Below are 18968 nucleotides of genomic sequence, written 5' to 3'. Positions count from 1 at the left end.
ATGATGCATACATATCCTGGTTTCCAAACAGGTACTCACAGTAGTTTGGTTGTCAATCAACAGTGGCTAATGGACATTGTGGTCAAAACAACATTAGAGTATGTAGGTGCTAAAGCATACAGAAAACAGTAAGAGTAAAACATGTGCATTAACTCATAAAAAAGAAAAGAGGTGCTTAACTCTTTGGGTGAAATGCCCTAATTTGTAAGACAATTTCCTATGATTTTATTCTTTATATTGCTTTTTGAGGGTAGTGTGGAAGTGGCTTGTTATTCTGACTTGTGAACCTCTTCTACTACAGGTTGTCATCATCATCATCATCACCATCTTTGTCCATTTCCTCCATTGTCTTCAGATAATCTCTGGCCAAGATTTTCTTTGGAAGGATATCTGAAATAGAGGAGAGAAGGAAAAAAAAAAAACGATGTTTACATCAGTTCATTTAGTTTAAATGGTTTTTACCTGATTTGTCAGCACTCACCAGTAAGAAACTGAAATATTTCTGTCTCCTCTGCTGTATGAGCCAGATCACTGTATGACAGTGTGTTTGTGTCTTTACCGGACCCATTTTTATATGAGGACTGAGTCAAGTGCTGGACAAAAAGCTCCTATGGGCAAATAATGAAGATAAATAATACATACATACAAATATTAGTCAACCATATGCAGTTATATTAACGAGTTGAGTAATTATTTATAACAAGTATCCTTCTATATGCAGTATTTACGCTGTGTTTTAAAATAAAATGTAACTGGAGACACAAACTTTTGAAACAAGCGTTAGTTGGCAGTTAATCTGACTACAGACCATTCATAAATAATACATCAAATTACCGTTGCTTTTGTTGTCAAGAAAATAGCGTCTTGGTTTATACAGGACACATCAGGTGAGCTTTTCATAATTAATCGTACCCTGGACATAGGTAGAGATATGTTTTTACTGTTTGTAGCTCGATCACCTTTCTTCATGTTTTTCTCAGACATGTTTTGTTGCCAGGCCGCTTCTGCGTAACGGAAGTAAATCGTCAGGCTTCAAAGAGACGTCATTGGAACATGGTCAGATGGGAATGTAGTTTTATTAAGAACTATGTTGTAGTCTACACAGAGTTTAGAATATTTCTAATTTAGAATAAGTTGATTAAATTAGTAATGTTAACGTCCTCCAAAATATATCATAATTATGCTGCAGGCCCTGAAAACAACAAGTGTATTTTATTTTAAATAGACCATATTAAGAGTAGCTTTATTTTTGTCGGGAATGAAATCGAGGCTGAGGCATTGAAATAAAAAAAAAGGGGGTCCAAATAAATTTTTGTGTAAATCAATATTATGCCACAAATACTGTCGGTTGAGCTTAACTTTTATTGAACCCGGAATATATTCCTTTAAATATGGTGTTTCACTATGAGAACAAACTAAAGTGTTTAATTACATTTATTGGTAAAATTGAAATAAATAAATAAATACATACATACATAAAAAAGATATATATAATAAAAAAAATAATAATAATAATAATATATATATATATATATATATATATATATATATATATATATATATATATATATATATATATATACATATATATATATATACATACACACACACACACACACACACACACACACACAGAGTGCCCATGGCTTCATGCAACAAATTCAAGAGTAAAGTATAGATTTTCAAGTGTAGTGTTGTTTGTAACTTTTTGTTATGTGTTATTAAGTGACAGAAATGCAAACTAATGTCCCGGCATATGATTTGGTTGTCGTTCAAGGGGCATAAACTACGTTTCCCAAAATATCAGAGTTATATTTTTCCCTCTCGACAGGAGTAGGGCGTGTGCGTTTCACAGATCAGCGAATGAGCTTGGCAACGATGTTTACTCAACCATTCAGGACTACATTACCCACACGGCATCACCCTCTGTTGTCAAAAGTGTTGCTTTCTTGAGTCACTTAGCAAACTCTGGCCGTGTCTGACAGCCTATTTTCTCCTATTTTACGAAATAATGCATATGTCAGGCACTGGCATTGGGGATATAGGATGCGGGCAGTGGCCGGGAGCAGGATCAGTACCTGGCGGCTGCAATCCTCGTAAATTCAGCGAGAAAATCGCCCTGCACACTCAGCGACAAGCTGAAGACACAGCCGCTTTCCGAGAGGTTATGATGGACATAACTTCCATCAGGGTGAGTCCAGCCTCAATACAGGACGTGTTTGGCCTCGCTTTCGGCTTATTTACGACATTTGTCATGTATATGAACTGGACCATTAGGTTGAGTTATTATATGTCCAGTTGAATGGACTGTTTCAACTTTTAGCGACTGTTTGCCTTATTAATAATATCTGTCAACAGTAGCTTTAGGTACAGCTACAATAATTTCTTAGGAATAAGTGAACGGGTTTCAGGCGAAAAAAGGAAATCGGAATGGAAATAAAGTGTTTATATGTACTTATATGTACAAAGAGACGCTTTCGTAGATATATTTAGCCATTTATTAACATATTGACATGGATGTGATTAAGCAAGTCCACGTGGATAATGTCAATGCACATAAATAGCACTAATAATCTAGTCTCTTATTTCAAATTAGTGTTGCAGACTGAAGCAAATGGATCTGTAAATCCCAGATGCAGTGTCTGTTTTAAATTATGATGCAACAGGCTTTATTTTTGGTGGTCCTGAGGGTAAATGTTTGCAATGGGAGAGCTTTATGAGATTTGGCTTGTACTCAAGAGTTTGGGGAGAATATTGTTTATGTGTTCTGTGACCAGTAGCCACCATTCCCTACACAGGTTCAGGCTGAGAAAGTTTGTGGAGGATCGCTGCCAAATGTCAACCAGATTTCAAGATGCTCCACAAAGAACCAGGTGAGTGGTTTTGGGTATTTTAAGCATTATTAGCATCATCTCCATTTAAATAGTGGGTGAATGAGCGGAAGCTATGGATTTTTTTTTATTTTAAATATTTTTTCCCCCTACTATTTACAGTTCCCCTGCAACTCAGACCCAAGTTATCTCACCCAGCATCTCCTAGAGGCAGATGAATGGTACAGAGACATACAGCCCAGTCATCTGGCCAGATCACACAGGAGACATGTATCCCCACTTCAGTAACTGCTGCTAATCTCATATATACACTCACCTAAAGGATTAATAGGAACACCTGTTCAATTTCTCATTAATGCAATTATCTAATCAACCAATCACATGGCAGTTGCTTCAATGCATTTAGGGGTGTGGTCCTGGTCAAGACAATCTCCTGAACTCCAAACTGAATGTCAGAATGGGAAAGAAAGGTGATTTAAGCAATTTTGAGCGTGGCATGGTTGTTGGTGCCAGACGGGCCGGTCTGAGTATTTCACAATCTGCTCACTTACTGGGATTTTCATGCACAACCATTTCTAGGGTTTACAAAGAATGGTGTGAAAAGGGAAAAACATCCAGTATGTGGCAGTCCTGTGGGCGAAAATGCCTTGTTGATGCTAGAGGTCAGAGGAGAATGGGCCGACTGATTCAAGCTGATAGAAGAGCAACTTTGCCTGAAATAACTACTTGTTACAACCGAGGTATGCAGCAAAGCATTTGTGAAGCCACAACACGCACAACCTTGAGGCGGATGGGCTACAACAGCAGAAGACCTCACCGGGTACCACTCATCTCCACTACAAATAGGAAAAAGAGGCTACAATTTGCAAGAGCTCACCAAAATTGGACAGTTGAAGACTGGAAAAATGTTGCCTGGTCTGATGAGTCTCGATTTCTGTTGAGACATTCAGATGGTAGAGTCAGAATTTGGCGTAAACAGAATGAGAACATGGATCCATCATGTCTTGTTACCCCTGTGCAGGCTGGTGGTGGTGGTGTAATGGTGTGGGGGATGTTTTCTTGGCACACTTTAGGCCCCTTAGTGCCAATTGGGCATCGTTTAAATGCCACGGCCTACCTGAGCATTGTTTCTGACCATGTCCATCCCTTTATGGCCACCATGCACCCATCCTCTGATGGCTACTTCCAGCAGGATAATGCACCATGTCACAAAGCTCGAATCATTTCAAATTGGTTTCTTGAACATGACAATGAGTTCACTGTACTAAAATGGCCCCCACAGTCACCAGATCTCAACCCAATAGAGCATCTTTGGGATGTGGTGGAACGGAGCTTCGTGCCCTGGATGTGCATCCCACAAATCTCCATCAACTGCAAGATGCTATCCTATCAATATGGGCCAACATTTCTAAAGAATGCTTTCAGCACCTTGTTGAATCAATGCCACGTAGAATTAAGGCAGTTCTGAAGGCTGAAAGGGGTCAAACACAGTATTAGTATGGTGTTCCTAATAATCCTTTAGGTGAGTGTATGTTTAGAATATTTATACTTATATATATATATATATATATATATATATATATATATATAATGAGTACTGCAACACCTCCACCATTGTCAGAAATTAACTCTTCCATTAAGGTGCAATAATTGCCCCCTTGAGTCATTTTTCAGTAATTTTTTTACCTTTATGAGGGCATTTGTAGCGCACATTTCAACCATACAAAGTATGAAGTATTTGATGTAAAACAATGGTGGTTTATGTCAGATACTTCTATTTAAAACTTCAATTTGAATAATCAGATAAGTGGTTACGTATAAATATAATAGGACATAAAACTGTTTAATGTGATAAGTAGTGTACTTGGCCTAGAATAGAATATTATTTAAGAAAAATATCCATTGTTACAGATAACAAATAGAGGAATTCATTAGTGCACATGTTTAGCCCCCACATTTTTAATTTGGTGGGCATTTTTGTCACATTCTGTGGCATTTTTTGCTTTGACCCCTTGTGATTTCTGACCCTGACCTCCACAAATCTAATCTTAGTCATCTTGTTGCTTTGGTCTCTATGCTGATAACTGATTGTATACAAAGAACTGAATGTTTGATAGCACGTTTAATTATATGATAATGTAGTTTACATGGTTCTCACTGTCATGGACCTGGGATTATCAATTTGACAAATATGATATACACTTGGAGAATATATGTATTGAGAATATATATATATATATCTCAGCAAGTTTTTTTGGCTTTAATTAGACATTTCTAAAATATATGTAAGGACTGGTACCTGACATACAAAAACACCTGACAGAAATTCTCTCCATCAATCTCAGTAAAATTATTTAAAAATTCGTATCCATTAACGACTGGCAAAATGCTCTAAATACATTGGACAAAAGGTGCGGGAACCCTAAATTCATTATTAAGCCTTAACTTCACCTCACAGTTTGATAGTGCTCCCTATCTCTCTACTCACTCGTCTCTTCCTCGAGGTCCTACCTGGAAAAGGTAAGGTTAAAAATAAAGTTTGCTCAAAACCAACACATTCAGCCTGTTTATAAGTGCCAAGTAATCTTTTGTTTGATAACCACAATGTAGTCACCATCAGATGTTTACACTAGTGCTTTGGATATTAAGTGTGTTTGTGATGCTCTGATCAATTCTAACAGAAATTGGTCCAGTTGTTCTGCCACTGAGAAGAGCCAGATGGTCCCTCTTCCACTAACAGCTCTAAATAGGTAGTTTAGTTTAGTATGACTGCTGATCTAAGATCAGCTCTTGTGCAAATACTGTACAAAAATGTATTTTTTACAGCTCCCATTGCTAAAGTTTTACTTTGTTTTTTGACATTCTTGCTCTAGAAGATATAGAACGTGTTAAATGAGTCTCATATTGCTCCATTTATGCCAATCACTCTCAAATCCTGTTTATTCTCTCAGAACTAACTCTGATTCAGCCCTCCACACCAGTGTGCGAAACACCCTTTTGGATGGCCGTATGAAATCCTCCCAAATTCGGAACCCTCACACCAGGCACAGTGGTGAGTTTAACTTTTGCAATGTTGCATTATCTTCTTAGTTAATCGACTACTAATATCAGTCCGTAAACTTCACACTCATTTCCTACAGTTGTTAACATCACATCAAATGAAAAAATATTAGAATTTTGTCTGCAATTACTTGCTAATTGTTCAATTTAACTGAATTTTCCAAGGGACATTTGCACATCCAGTGCCACTAATTGAAGAAAATATTCCAGAGGAGACAACACCTCCCAAACTAAAGAAGGTTTTAGTTCTAACATATCTATATCAAATTATTGTTAAATGTATCTAAGGTCTTTATTTAAAAAACCAATAGCTGATTATCTCCATTGCATCATCATTCCTAGAGATCCTCAGTGACATCATCAGGATGTGAAACACCTGTTTTTCCGTAAGTTTCTTGTTTATTCCCAGTCTTTAAAGGAATAGTTCACCCAAAAATTCTAATTGTCTCATCATTTACTCACCATCATGCCATCTCAAATGTGTATGACCTTCTTCTGCAGATCACAAACAAAGATTTGTAGAAGAATAGTTCAGCTCTGTAGGTCCATACAATACAAGTGAATGGTGGCCAAAACTTTAAGGTCCAAAAGGCATATAAAGGCAGCATGAAAGGAATCCATATGACTCCAGTAGTTAAATCCATGTCTTTAGAAGTAATATGATATTTGTGTGTGAGAAACAGATGAATGTCTGTCATTTTTTTAAACTATAAATCTCCACTTTCACTTTCACATTCTGAAAGCGAAAGTGGAGATTTATGGTATTAAAAAAAGGATTGAAATATTGATCTGTTTTTCATTCAAAAGGAAAGGCATCGCTTCTGAAGACATTGATTAAACCACTGGAGTCGTATTGATAACTTTAATCCTCCCTTTATGTGATTTTTGGAACTTCAAAGTTCTGGCCACCATTTAATTGCATTGTGTGGACCTACAGATCTGAGATATTCTTCTAAGAATCTTTGTTTGTGATCTGCAGAAGAAGGTCATACACATCTGGGATGGCATGAGGGTGAGTAAATGATGGGAGAATTTAAATTTAAACTTTCCTTTTAAGCTTTTCTTGATGACAATTCTGCCTTTTATAGACAAATCTTTCTTCTTTCTCTCTCCAGCAACGTCCCATTGCCCGATCAACACGTCTCTTCCCTCCCAGTCACATTGGCCTTCAGTACCAGCGGCTCTCTTCCGGACTTGTCCAGCCTCCACCTGCCTTCTCCGCTTCCTGTAGTCCAAGATTCTGAGTCCCAAAGCGCTACTGCCTCTCACAGTGGCACAGACCACCTGAGTTGCACTTCCACAAACCCCAAAATTATGTCTGACTTTAACTTACCAAGTATGTGAAAGAATCTGTCAATGTGTGGATTGCATTCATGCATAGTACAAAGTAGTGATAAACCGGCTGATATTTTTCTGTTTATGCTTCAAATAATAAATACAAAGGGCAAACTAAATAAAAGTAAACTATTCCTCTAGTGTCAACACAAATTATTTGAAATAAGGAGAGTCAAGAGTGTTTGCTTGTTTTCTCATTCTGTTAGGTCTGTCCTCATCTCTTCAGGCATCTTTAAGTAATCCTTTACTCCAGTCTTCACTCAGCAGTCCCAACATCCAGTCATCTCTCAGCAGCCACTCCCTGCCCAGCTCTCTGAGCTCCACTTCCTTACACCTGTCACTTAGCAACTCCTCCCTACAGTCATCGCCCAGCAACCAGTCCCTGCAGTCCTCCCTTAGTAGCTCTTCTCTAAGTAACCTGTCCATCCAATCATCAGCTAGCCGCTGCAGTTACAGCAGTGGAATTGGTGGATCTCGCTCTTGCTCCTCCTCCTCCTCTCTCTCTGCTTCACCACATGTAACTGGCCATGCCCATGCCACCCCATCACAGAAGAAGGCCCAGCTCAGCCCACTTATTGTATCCAGTGTTGGAGAGTCCCGTTGGCAGCATCCAAATCAGTTTTCACCCACAGTGTCTCCAACCTTGTCTTCTATAACTCAGGCAAGTTTGATTAACAATGAAAATCAAATTTGATCACAGGGTGTCTGCAGGTTCTCAATCCTGCTCCTGGAGGGCCACTTTTCTGCAGTTTATTTCCAACCCTTTTGAAACACACATGAACAAGCTAATCAAGTTCATCAGGTTAACTTCAAAATGAAAGTCAAGTGTGGAAGAGCAGGGATGAAACTAAACTCTGTAGGAAAGTGGCCCTTCAGGAGTAGCGTTAAGAACCCCCGCCTATTAAAATGTCCCTTAAATTAACTTTTTGAAAATTGAAGCCTTTAAAAAGAATGTCTTAAAGGAATATTCCATGATTAATACAAGTTGAGCTCAATCAACAGTATTTAGTTGTGTTCTATTGATTACCACATAAAATTGTTTTGACTTCCCCCTCCTTTTCTTAAAAATTAAAAAACAGCAAAAGGTTCCAGTGAGGCACTTACAATGGAAGTGAATGGGGACAGTCCGTAAACATTCAAATACTCACTGTTTCAAAAGTATAGACACAAGACATAAACAATATGCGAGATTTGTTTGATTAAATCGGTGCTAACCTTTTCTGTGTAAAGGTATAGTGAATTTTACTTTGTTGCCATGACAACGTAATGTCAACAAACCATACAATTTCTGTAAAAACGATTATTTAAACAACTTTGCAGCTCATTTTTTTTACCAAAAGAATTCATGTAAGTGCTTTTATAAAGAAAATATCTTTTTTTTTTAAAGAAAATGTATTGAAACTTTTTTTTTTTTTATAGAAAAAGACAATACGTGCTAGTATGGTGGCTTCATATTGCCGACGTTATGTGCAATGCCACATGTGTAAATACGTTTTATATAGGTTTTAGTAGATCTACTTATTTTTATAGTTTAACTTGGATTTTGCCATGAACCATAGAACCATTTTTACCATTGAAGCTGGAATGATGTTCTAAAACAAGCAAACATCAAACAAATGTCAATGTATTTCTGCTTTAGATCCACCTTCAACTTTGCAGCTTTTATTTTATTGGCTTAAAAGGTCTTAAAGAGATGTTTTGTTTTCAGTTTAAGCTAAAGGAATATTCCGTGATCAATACAAGTTAATCTCAATCGAGAGAAAAGCACATGCATTAATTCTACCTTTAAAACTGTTCAGTTATTTAAATTAAATTATTTGAGCTGTAACGTCGTTTTAGGGTTCGTTGACATTACATTATGAAGGTAAATCAGTAGCAAAACTCGAGAGCTTGCATATTTGAATTTGAGAACTTGTACAATAAATATTCGTAAGTTGAAACTTACACTCACAGCACTGATGTGAAAAGTTGTCAAATAAAAATTTTAAGTTGAATGTTGCAATCTGCACTCACAGACAATAATTCAAAGCTTTTGTTTTGAAATCACAATTGCAGACAAGTAATCACACAAATGTGTAAAATGACATTCACATAAATACAAACTTGTATTACACATTAATTTTTGTACTTTCATTTTCGCAGTACAACAACAAATCGGCAATTAAAACCTCTCAAATCTGGCACTGCAACTTTAAATCTTCACGTCTTGACTTTTGCGAAAAACCTGTAGCAAAACTGACTTGTGCAGTAAAGAGCAAGATCAGTGTTCAGCAGGGAAGGGGTCAATAAAGTCATTTTATTTATTGATGCCTAGCCAATGAATGCCACCAGTGTGGATCATGTTAACCAGGGATGTGAATAATTTCACTTGCCTTTTCAGCAGATTCATTCAATGTGAATTGCCAAAGAGCAACAAAAAGACGTTTAGCACATTATAAAAAAATGTTGGTATCATTATTAACATGCTTTGTTTCATTGATGTCTGTTCTAATGAATTTGACACAGTTTTGGAGGGATTTTAATGGCTTCACATGGTAACAGCTGGTTTACCATGTTAATATGGGACATTGTTTTGAATGGGAACTGACGATGACACTTGTCAGAGAAATAAATCACAAGTGGAATTATTTTATTATTTGAAATGTCTCAATAATTAGCCTAAATATTTATATTACATTTATTTATGTAATTTCTTGATAAAATTATTGTTATTAGTTCCCTTGATCTAGTGGTAGCGTGTAATCATGCATATTGACCTGGGTTCAAATCCCCTGTGAACATCTGTATTTTTATTCACATTGATATAACCTAATCCTTTACTTTTAAAAGTTTATGTGCATGACAATGTTGTGTGTTTATAACTACCCATGACTACCAAAAGATGATCTTTCAGAACAGTGCTTTTTTATTATTATTTTCTTTTTATTATTCTTTTTTTTTTTTTTTTTTGAGAGCAAGTACAAATTCCAAATTGACATATGGGTGAGAATAAATTAGAATAAACTCTGAGAAAGCATGAGATCTTAAATGTGTTTGGCAATTTTAAAAAGCCTCTTAACTATATATGGAAAACGTAGTTCATATTTGTATTTTTTTCCCCCCAGTAATTCAAGCATTCTCAGAAAATGTAATTGATTATACTGTAATTGATGGCTGTCAGATTCAGCTACAATTTTCTTAGAATTATAAAAAAAAAATGATAAATCGTTTATCTGTGTGTGTGTGTTTTACAAAATAGTTTTCATTGTAACTGTTAAAAATACATCAAAATTTGCAGCAAAGCTACAAATGCATCGTCTTTGACCTGGATTTGAACCCAGGTCAGTGAATGGGCCATTTCCCATTCAAACCAATGTCCCACGTTAACATGGGAAACCGTTAAAATCACTCTCAAACTGTGTCAAATTCATTAGAACAGACATCAATGAAACGAAGCAGGTTAAACATGATACCAAATTTTTTTTTATAATGTGCTAAATATCTTTTCGTTGCTCCTTGGCAATTCACTTTGAACAAATCTGCTGAAATGGCAAGTGAAATTATTCACATCCCCAGTTAACACGATCCACACTGGTGCCATCAACTAATAAAACGACCCTTCTTCTGCTGAACACTGATCTTGCCTTCTCACATCAGGATTTTACTGCACAAGTGAGTTTTGCTACAGGTTTTTCACAAAAGAGGTTGCAAAAGTCAAGACGTGAAGATATAAAGTTGCAGTGCCAGATTTGAGAGGTTTTAAGTGCTGATTTGTTGTTGTACTGCGAAATAAATGAAAGTACAAAAGTTAATGTGTAATACAAGTTTGTGTCTGTAGTTGTATTTATGTGAATGTAATTTTACACATTTGTGTGATTTAATTGTCTGCAACTGTGAATTCAAAACAAAGCTTTGAATTATTGAATATTCAACTTCAAATTTTTATTAGACAAGTTTTCACATCTGTGCTGGGAGTTTAAATTTCAACTTACGAGTATTTCTTTTACAAGTTCTCAATTCCAAATATGCAAGCTCTCGAGTTTTGCTACTGATTTACCTTCATATTCCATTGTCATGGCAACAAAGTTGTAAAATTGGATATAAATTTACACAGAAAATCTTAGTAAGTGATTTTATCACACTAAGATCATGTTAACACTCATCTTGTTTAAGTCTTGTGGCTATACTTTTGAAACAGTGAGTATTCCAATGTTTACTGATTGGCCCCATTCACTTCCATTGTAAGTCACTAAAACCAAGATTTTAGCTTTTTAAAAGAGAAGGAGGGGCAGACTACCACCCTCGGAGTCACCAGTTCAAATCCAGGGTGTGCCGAGTGACTCCAGCCAGGTCTCCTAAGCTACCAAATTGGCCCGGTTGCTAGGGAGGGTTGAGTTACATGGGGTAGTTGTGACTAGTGGTTTTCGCTCTCAATGGGGCACGTGGTAAGTTGTGCGTGGATTGCGGAGGGTAGCATGAGCCTCCACATGCTGGGAGTCTCCGCGGTGTCATGCACAATGAGCCATGTGATAAAATGTGCAGATTGACTGTTTTGTCCTTGGCCACCCAGATTGAGGTGAGTAACTGCGCCACCAAGAGGACCTACTAAGTAGTGGGAATTGGGCATTCCAAACTAGCGGGAAAAGGGGATAAAAATAAAGTAAATGAGGTGCATTTGTGACAATGTTGATTACCAATGAAAACAATTTAGACTCATCCCTTGTTCATAAAAATAAAAAGGTACAGATCACGGTTACATTAAGGCACTTACAATGGTAGTGAATGGGCTCAACTTAAAATCCACACACTTTACAAAATATAGCCAAGGTAATCATTATGTGTAAACATAATTATTTCAGTGTGACAGATTTTCTCTTCTATATGAGTTTAGTGTGATAAAATTGTTACATTACTTTCTTTATTCAATTTAGATTTACAGGGACCATGCACATCAATAAACATTTCTGTATATGTGCATTACTGGTGTTATTTCATTATGTCAACAAAGTTGTAATATTGGATGTAAGTCAACACATATAATGTTTACAACTTGTGGCTGTACTTTTGAAACTGTGTATTTCATGTTTACGGACTGGCCCATTCACTTCCATTGTAAGCGCAAAATTCCTTATTTTGTTGTTTGATACGATTAAGCTTGGTCTCGTTGCTGTTGTTTTAACGTACTCTGAATGTTTCACACAGGGTGCTCTCCTCAACCCTAACAAAGTTTTGAAAGAGACCAAGCCACCAGCATATCCCTGCAGTCAGCTCCTAAAAACTGCTCAACAAATGTCCCATCAGCCAGTTCGACAGTATTTTCATCCAGAGGCACAGCATCAGTCTATCCCAGAGATGGAACAGTGGAGTAATGAACACCAGCCACAACAATCACAACATCAGCAAACACATAGTCAGACACAACAACACCTGTTACATTCACAGCACCACATTCACAAACAGAGTTGGCAGCTACAGGATCATTCACAATCACAGACTAAATATCAGCAGCAGTTGCAACATTTTGCTCAGCAACATTTAATGCAACAAGACGCCTTACAACAACCAACCAGCCAGCATCATCAACCTTACACAAAAGCGAATCGACGGTTCCAGTATCATCAGTTATGTGATGACCAGTACCAGCGCCCAAATCAGTGGCAGTTGCCATGCCAACAGGGCCCATACCAAGGTCAACAGCACCAACATCATCATCAACCTCCACCTTTGCCCACTTTAAGTCAAGAGAAAAGCTGGAATCATATGACAGGCCCACCAGGCTTCCCAAACACACAAGGGAAAAGCCCACATAGAACCTGTATGCAGACGCAAGAGCAAGCAGAGCCACAATGTAAGGTCACTTTCAGTGAGACTCAAGGGGAGAGATCAAGGATCTCAGATTCTGGGGAAAGCGAAATAATTGCAAACTCAAAGAATAACGGTTTTGAACTGAACAAGGTGAGGGCTTTTAGAATCATGTTATTTTCATACAAATAATTACATGTTACTTTGTTTGGTCATTTGTACTTGATGAAACCTTTTCCTGTTTGAATTGCAATGTAGGAGTCATGTTTAGTGATTATGTTAATGATGTGACATCCCGTTTTTGTTACAGGAATCATATGTTGGCTTACTCCTTACCCCTAGCCAGGCAAAGGCCCTCTCCCAGCAGGTAGATTATTTATTTTGGTATTATTAAATATCCATTCAGGTTGCACTGGTCTTATTACCTGTGTATGGCTGTGCAGATGCACAACATTTTCAATTGATTTTCAAGAGATTTCTGTCTTGTTTATTCCCCACACAGCTTGAAGGGCTTCAAAAGGAGCCTCTAGGTGGCAGTAGAGTGTCAGATCTTAATATTCAAGCATCAGAAAGCAAGAGTATGCTACCACAGCATAACCAAATCATTAATGCCAGAGAAACAGAACATATTTTCAACATTAACTTATCAGGTGAGATATAGATCAACTGCCAATGTGTGGCCTGCAAACTTGGTTAAGAGTGGTAATTTTTTACTGTAGACCACATTACATTATAGAACCAGTAGGCTATATTATAATAAAACACCTTAGGAAACTCGGTGGACTTCGTCTTTATGCATTTCATTTTTAGATAGAACTGTCATAATCTATTTGACAGATAAATGTTTCTTCACCTTTCAGAGCAATCATCCTGGCTGGACCAGGATATATTGGGCCTACATGACTCAGTCCTGGAGTTCGATCTAGAAACCTTTGACTTGGACAGTGAGGGTCTTCCTTCTCTGGAAGACTTGGGCTATGTACAGTAATACGTTTTCTATGCTTGTATTATTAAAATGTGTTTAAAATATTACATATTCTAGGAAGCTACAGTCAAAATTTAGTTTTTACCAATAAACTTCAAAATTGATAATTAACATATGGAATGAAAATCATTAATTGGCTTAAAGATCCTTTAAGGCAGTGGCTCCCAAACCTGTTCCTGGAGGCCCCCCAACACTGCACATTTTGTATATCTCCTTTTCTGACAACCATTTCAGGTCTTGGGAGTCTCCACTAATTAGCTGATGATCAGGTGTGTTTGATTAGGGAAATATCCAAAATGAGTAGTGTGGCTGATCAAGGGATCTATGAGTAGTGGGGGGCCTCCAGGAACAGGGTTGGGAACCACTGCTTTAAGGGAACATGAAAAATACACTTATAAAAAGAGTAAAAAGGGTTTTGCATGGAGGTTAAAGAGAGTAGGACTATGTGCCTAAAATAGGATTTTCTTTTATTTTTGTTTATATTTAAATATACTTTAAATATAAATATATAACTATAAATGCAATAGAAAAATATATATATTTTTGTATTGATACATACAGTGAAGTCAAATGTTATTGTTTATGGTATTTCTGAACTCAATATAGCATAGAACAACTAATGGAATTTCACAGTGTATGAAAATACCTTTGGCTAGTTTGGGGCCAGTTTCTTTTTATTTATAATACTTTATTACAATATTGATAGTAAACACTTTTGGTATCAGCTCCAGACTTCATGTCCAACTGAAATTTGGGTCATAGCATATCCAATTGTTTGCATTTTAAAGTCTTGTGTTAAAAACGGGGTCATTTTGTTGTGCCTGACTGTTGACATCTGCCTCTGGATTTTCATATTATATTTATGTTATTTTTTTTTTTAGCATTTATAGCTAAATTATTTTTATGTATTGAACTTTAAGACTTTGCTTTATCACTCTCTGGTAGAGGTGCTATTGGGTTTTTTCTTCAGTATAAAATGTAAATTATCACAATGTTTTCAAAATGCATATTGTAATACACATTTTCATGATTTACAAAATATGTCAGAATTAACCTTAATTTGAAATAATTATATTAACATCAAATATTATAGAAACACCCTCTGTAAAAGTATTGCAATAAAATGTGGACTAACAAAAACAAATCCAAGCATTCTGTTTCCAATATTCTTAAGTCAAGTCTAGTCATTTTCAGTGTTATAGTGCTATTCACAATAGGCAAGGCAAGTTTATTTATATGCCACATTTCATACACTATGGTAATTCAAAGTGCTTTTACATAGAAGAGATTAAAATAAGAATTTAAAAAAATAAGAATAATTGAAACAGTTTAGAGTATAAAATAAAATACAGTACAAGCAGTCGGACACACAATGGCACAGTGCTCATTCAGTAAATGCACAGCTAAACAGATGTGTTTTGAGTCTGGATTTGAATGTGACTACTGTAGGAGCACATCTGATCTCTTCTGGAAGCTGGTTCCATCTGCAGCTGGCATAATAGCTAAAAGCAGACTCTCCTTGCTTAGAGTGAACCCTTGGTATTTCTAGCTGATGTGATGCTAATGATCTGAGTGATCTGTTGGGTTTATATTCAGTGAGCATATCTGCAATATGTTGAGGTCCTAGCCCATTGAGTGATTTATATACCAGTAATAATACTTTAAAATTAATCCTAAATGTAACTGGGAGCCAGTGTAAAGACCTGAGGACTGGTGTGATATGTCCATATTTTCTGGTTCTGCTCAGAATCCTGGCAGCAGCGTTCTGTATGAGCTGCAACTGTCTTATGGTCTTTTTGGAGGCCAGTGAGGAGTCCATTACAATAATCCACCCTGCTGGTGATGAAAGCATGCACAAGTTTCTCTAGGTCTTGACTGGAAACAAAGCATCTAATTCTTGCAATATTTTTCAGATGATAGTATGCTGATTTAGTTATTGCTTTGACATGACTACTGAATCTAAGGTCTGACTGTAGAGACACACCAAGATTCCTGACTTGATTTTTAGTTGTTTGACCCCTAGCGTCAAGGTATGCATTCACCTTGAGAACTTCATCTTTGTTTCCAAACACAATGACTTCAGTTTTGTCTTTGTTTAACTGAAGAAAGTTTTGGCACATCCAACTGTTTAATTCACCAATGCATTGGCACAGGGAGTCAATGGGGCTGTAATTGTTAGGTGATACGGCTAAGTAGATCTGTGTGTCGTCTGCATAGCTGTGGTAAGCAATTTGGTTCTTTGTCATCATTTGGCTCATTGGGAGCATATACAGGTTGAACAGGAGTGGCGCAAGAATTGAGCCTTGAGGGACTCTGCATGTCATGGACGTCCACTCAGATTTATGGTCCCCTATACTCGCATAATAACCTCTCCCTTCTAAGTATGACCTGAACCATTTTAGGACCATCCCAGAAAGCCCCACCCAGTTTTCCAGCCTGTCAAGAAGTATGACAGGCTGGAAAGACAGCTTGGCAGAACTACTAGTAACACTATAGGGTTACTAGTAATTTACTATATGGATCTTTAAGTGAGGGATAGTTTTATCATTTTATATCAGCCTTTTTTTGTGAAACATCTTAAGTGCTTAACTTTTGCACAGTACTTTATATATTAATATGCAACTTGTACATACTTAATATTCCGTAAGAGGTCATGATTTAGCATATGCATTTATTCAAAGGGACTTACAGGAACAATCCCCCTGGTTCAGTCTGGGGTTAAACACCTTGCCTGAGGGCAGAGTGGTTTATGCATCATCCCTTGATCAGCCACACCAACCCTAATAAAGGCCAAGGTCTGTTCCTTGGTTCCTCAGACTTGCATAGATCTAGTACATATTTCAGAATTCAGAGTCTCAGATCAGGCAGACCTATATTCATTTTATTTTACATGATAGCATATGTACAAACTTAAAGGAACGGCATTTGTGGCATAATATTGATTACCACAAATAATTATTTTGGCTTGCCCCTCCATTTCTTTAAAAAAGCAAAAATGTGGGTTCTGGTGAAGCCATGAGGCCAATCCGTAAACTTTAAAATACTCACTGTTTCAAAAGTATAGTCACAAGATGTAAACAATATGTGTGTAAACATTATGTTAGTGTGATAAAATGTCATACCTTTTCTGTATAAAGGTATAGCCAATTCCTAAAATGACTGTAAAAATTATTTAAAAAAAAAAAAACTCTACCGCTCAAATAATACATGAGTTTTAAAAAAAAATTATGTAAGTGCTTTTATAAGATTTTAAGCTTCACATTTCTGTCTTTTAACTCTCCAAATATCCACAAGTCACTTATGTCACAAGTTGCATCTCTCTGTTTCAGAATCCTTTGCTCTCTCTCTCTCTTATGCCCTGGTGTAATTGTTGCAAAAGCTCAGGTCTGTGGTTACTTTGATATCCTTAAAGGAGTCAGTGAAGCTGGACCCAGTGGTAAAGATGTATGTGTAACACTAAATAATGATAAACTGAAAAGCATGTTGTTAAACATATCTTTAATGCACATTAAAAAAAACCCTGTTGATCAGTTGATCAGAACTTGTAGATGACTCATGGTACCTCTTCTCTCTCCCCAGTGCAGAATAGTGTTAGCAGCATATAAATGCATTGCAAGAGCGATGAATGAGTCCCTAAGTGTTAGGGTGGATTATCCGTGTGCCCATGTCCATGTTTAACTGGGCAGGCATACCTAATGGGATAAGGGGAGAGCGGAACATTAGGTGAGGCCTGTCTGATTCCTTCTCTCTGCTCTACTCACTGATCTCTTTCTCTGTCCCGAGGACAGACAATTTTCCAATTCAAACTGATTTGACAGATTATTTTACTCTCTTTCAGAATGCTCATATGCCTGTGCTTCTATCCCTTCATGTTGACAAAATAATGATTTTGGAATTCTTAGTAAATTTGTCCTGAGCATAATTATATAATTATATGTTATCACATAATAGTAATGACTATTGTGGCTCCAAAATGTATTAGAACACACATAAAAATGTATGAATTTATTAACATATATCAAAATATCAAACCAAGTTGCATCTGTTTAAAGAAAGATACAAAATACATCTGCTCAAAGCATTACACTCACACACACACAAATTCAGTTTTAGGATTTAAAACATATCAATATTGAGAAAAAAAAGCTTTTTGGAGACTGTGTGGTTGACCAGCATAATTGGAACATGTTGATAGTTAATGTGTTAAACTACTTGTGTTGTTACACTTCTTTATTATTAACTAAATGAAAACATCCACAAGTTGGTTAGAAGTAATTGAAGAAAAAAAAATTCTAAGAAAGGTTATGGGAAATTGTTGATTCACTGACATTTATATTAAGACTTAAGTATGGACTCATAATTTTTGGTGCCACAGCTTAATGTGTATTCAGAGTGGTAAGCTTCAAAGTTCTGGTCACCATCCACTTGCATTGTATGGACGTATAGAGCTGGAATATTCTTCTAAAAATCTTTATTTGTGTTCTGCAGAAGAAAGAAAGTCATTTACATCTGGGATGGCATGAGGGTGAGTAAATTATGAGAGAATTTTTGTTTACCTTATTATTATTATTTTTGGGGGCCGAACTGTCCCTTTAACCAATGTTCTCTAATATGCAAAACGATGGGCAGAGAAACAAAAGCTTTTTGTAGACTTTATGGTTGTAAAGTCTCCACAAACAAAGAACCATGAAATACTCTGCTTCATTTTCATATATTGAAGGTAGCATATTGCCCATTTGACTTGGTGAAATATGTAAACGAATTTAGTTTAATAAGCGCAAATGACATGCAATTAATCAAAAATTAGTAGGCCTATTAACAGTTATCACAGCCAGATCTGACATGCCATTTTCAAATGTGCAAAACATGTTCAATTTGTGTAAAAGACGCGGTTAACGCAGCTCTGAGAGTAATCCCTTGTGGTGGTGCCAAAAATCGGCCTTTTTGCTCAAATAAATACCTGCCATATCGCACAT

General features: G+C 36.6%; 2 protein-coding genes across 2 annotated transcripts in view; one reads left to right on the top strand and one right to left on the bottom strand.

The window, feature by feature from the left end:
• Positions 1 to 1001, bottom strand: part of LOC127619858 (chromatin accessibility complex protein 1-like) — a 1392-nt gene extending 391 nt beyond the window's left edge. Inside the window, exons 1-3 of the mRNA XM_052092869.1 lie at positions 835 to 1001; positions 482 to 608; positions 1 to 390 (exon numbers count right to left, since the gene is read on the bottom strand). The exon at positions 1 to 390 is cut by the window's left edge and continues 391 nt beyond it. Coding sequence (XP_051948829.1) covers positions 296 to 390; positions 482 to 608; positions 835 to 984 — 372 coding nt within the window. The 5' untranslated portion in view covers positions 985 to 1001 and the 3' untranslated portion in view covers positions 1 to 295. The remainder of the gene's footprint in view (positions 391 to 481; positions 609 to 834) is intronic.
• Positions 1002 to 1876: 875 nt separating this feature from the next.
• On the top strand, positions 1877 to 15127 carry LOC127619995 (CREB-regulated transcription coactivator 2-like). Its single transcript, XM_052093044.1, has 14 exons — positions 1877 to 2191; positions 2799 to 2873; positions 2994 to 3101; positions 5290 to 5351; positions 5513 to 5581; positions 5783 to 5883; positions 6057 to 6130; positions 6234 to 6277; positions 7007 to 7227; positions 7433 to 7887; positions 12408 to 13160; positions 13318 to 13374; positions 13510 to 13657; positions 13868 to 15127. The coding sequence occupies exons 1-14, from the start codon at positions 2012 to 2014 to the stop codon at positions 13993 to 13995; spliced, it is 2475 nt and encodes an 824-aa protein (XP_051949004.1). The 5' UTR covers positions 1877 to 2011; the 3' UTR covers positions 13996 to 15127.
• The last annotated feature ends 3841 nt before the right edge of the window (positions 15128 to 18968 follow it).

The sequence above is a fragment of the Xyrauchen texanus genome, chromosome 26 (assembly GCF_025860055.1).
Source record: "Xyrauchen texanus isolate HMW12.3.18 chromosome 26, RBS_HiC_50CHRs, whole genome shotgun sequence".
Lineage (NCBI taxonomy): Eukaryota > Metazoa > Chordata > Actinopteri > Cypriniformes > Catostomidae > Xyrauchen > Xyrauchen texanus.
The sequence above is the reverse complement of the archived record's forward strand: the minus strand, read 5'-3'. Positions and strand labels throughout refer to the sequence as shown.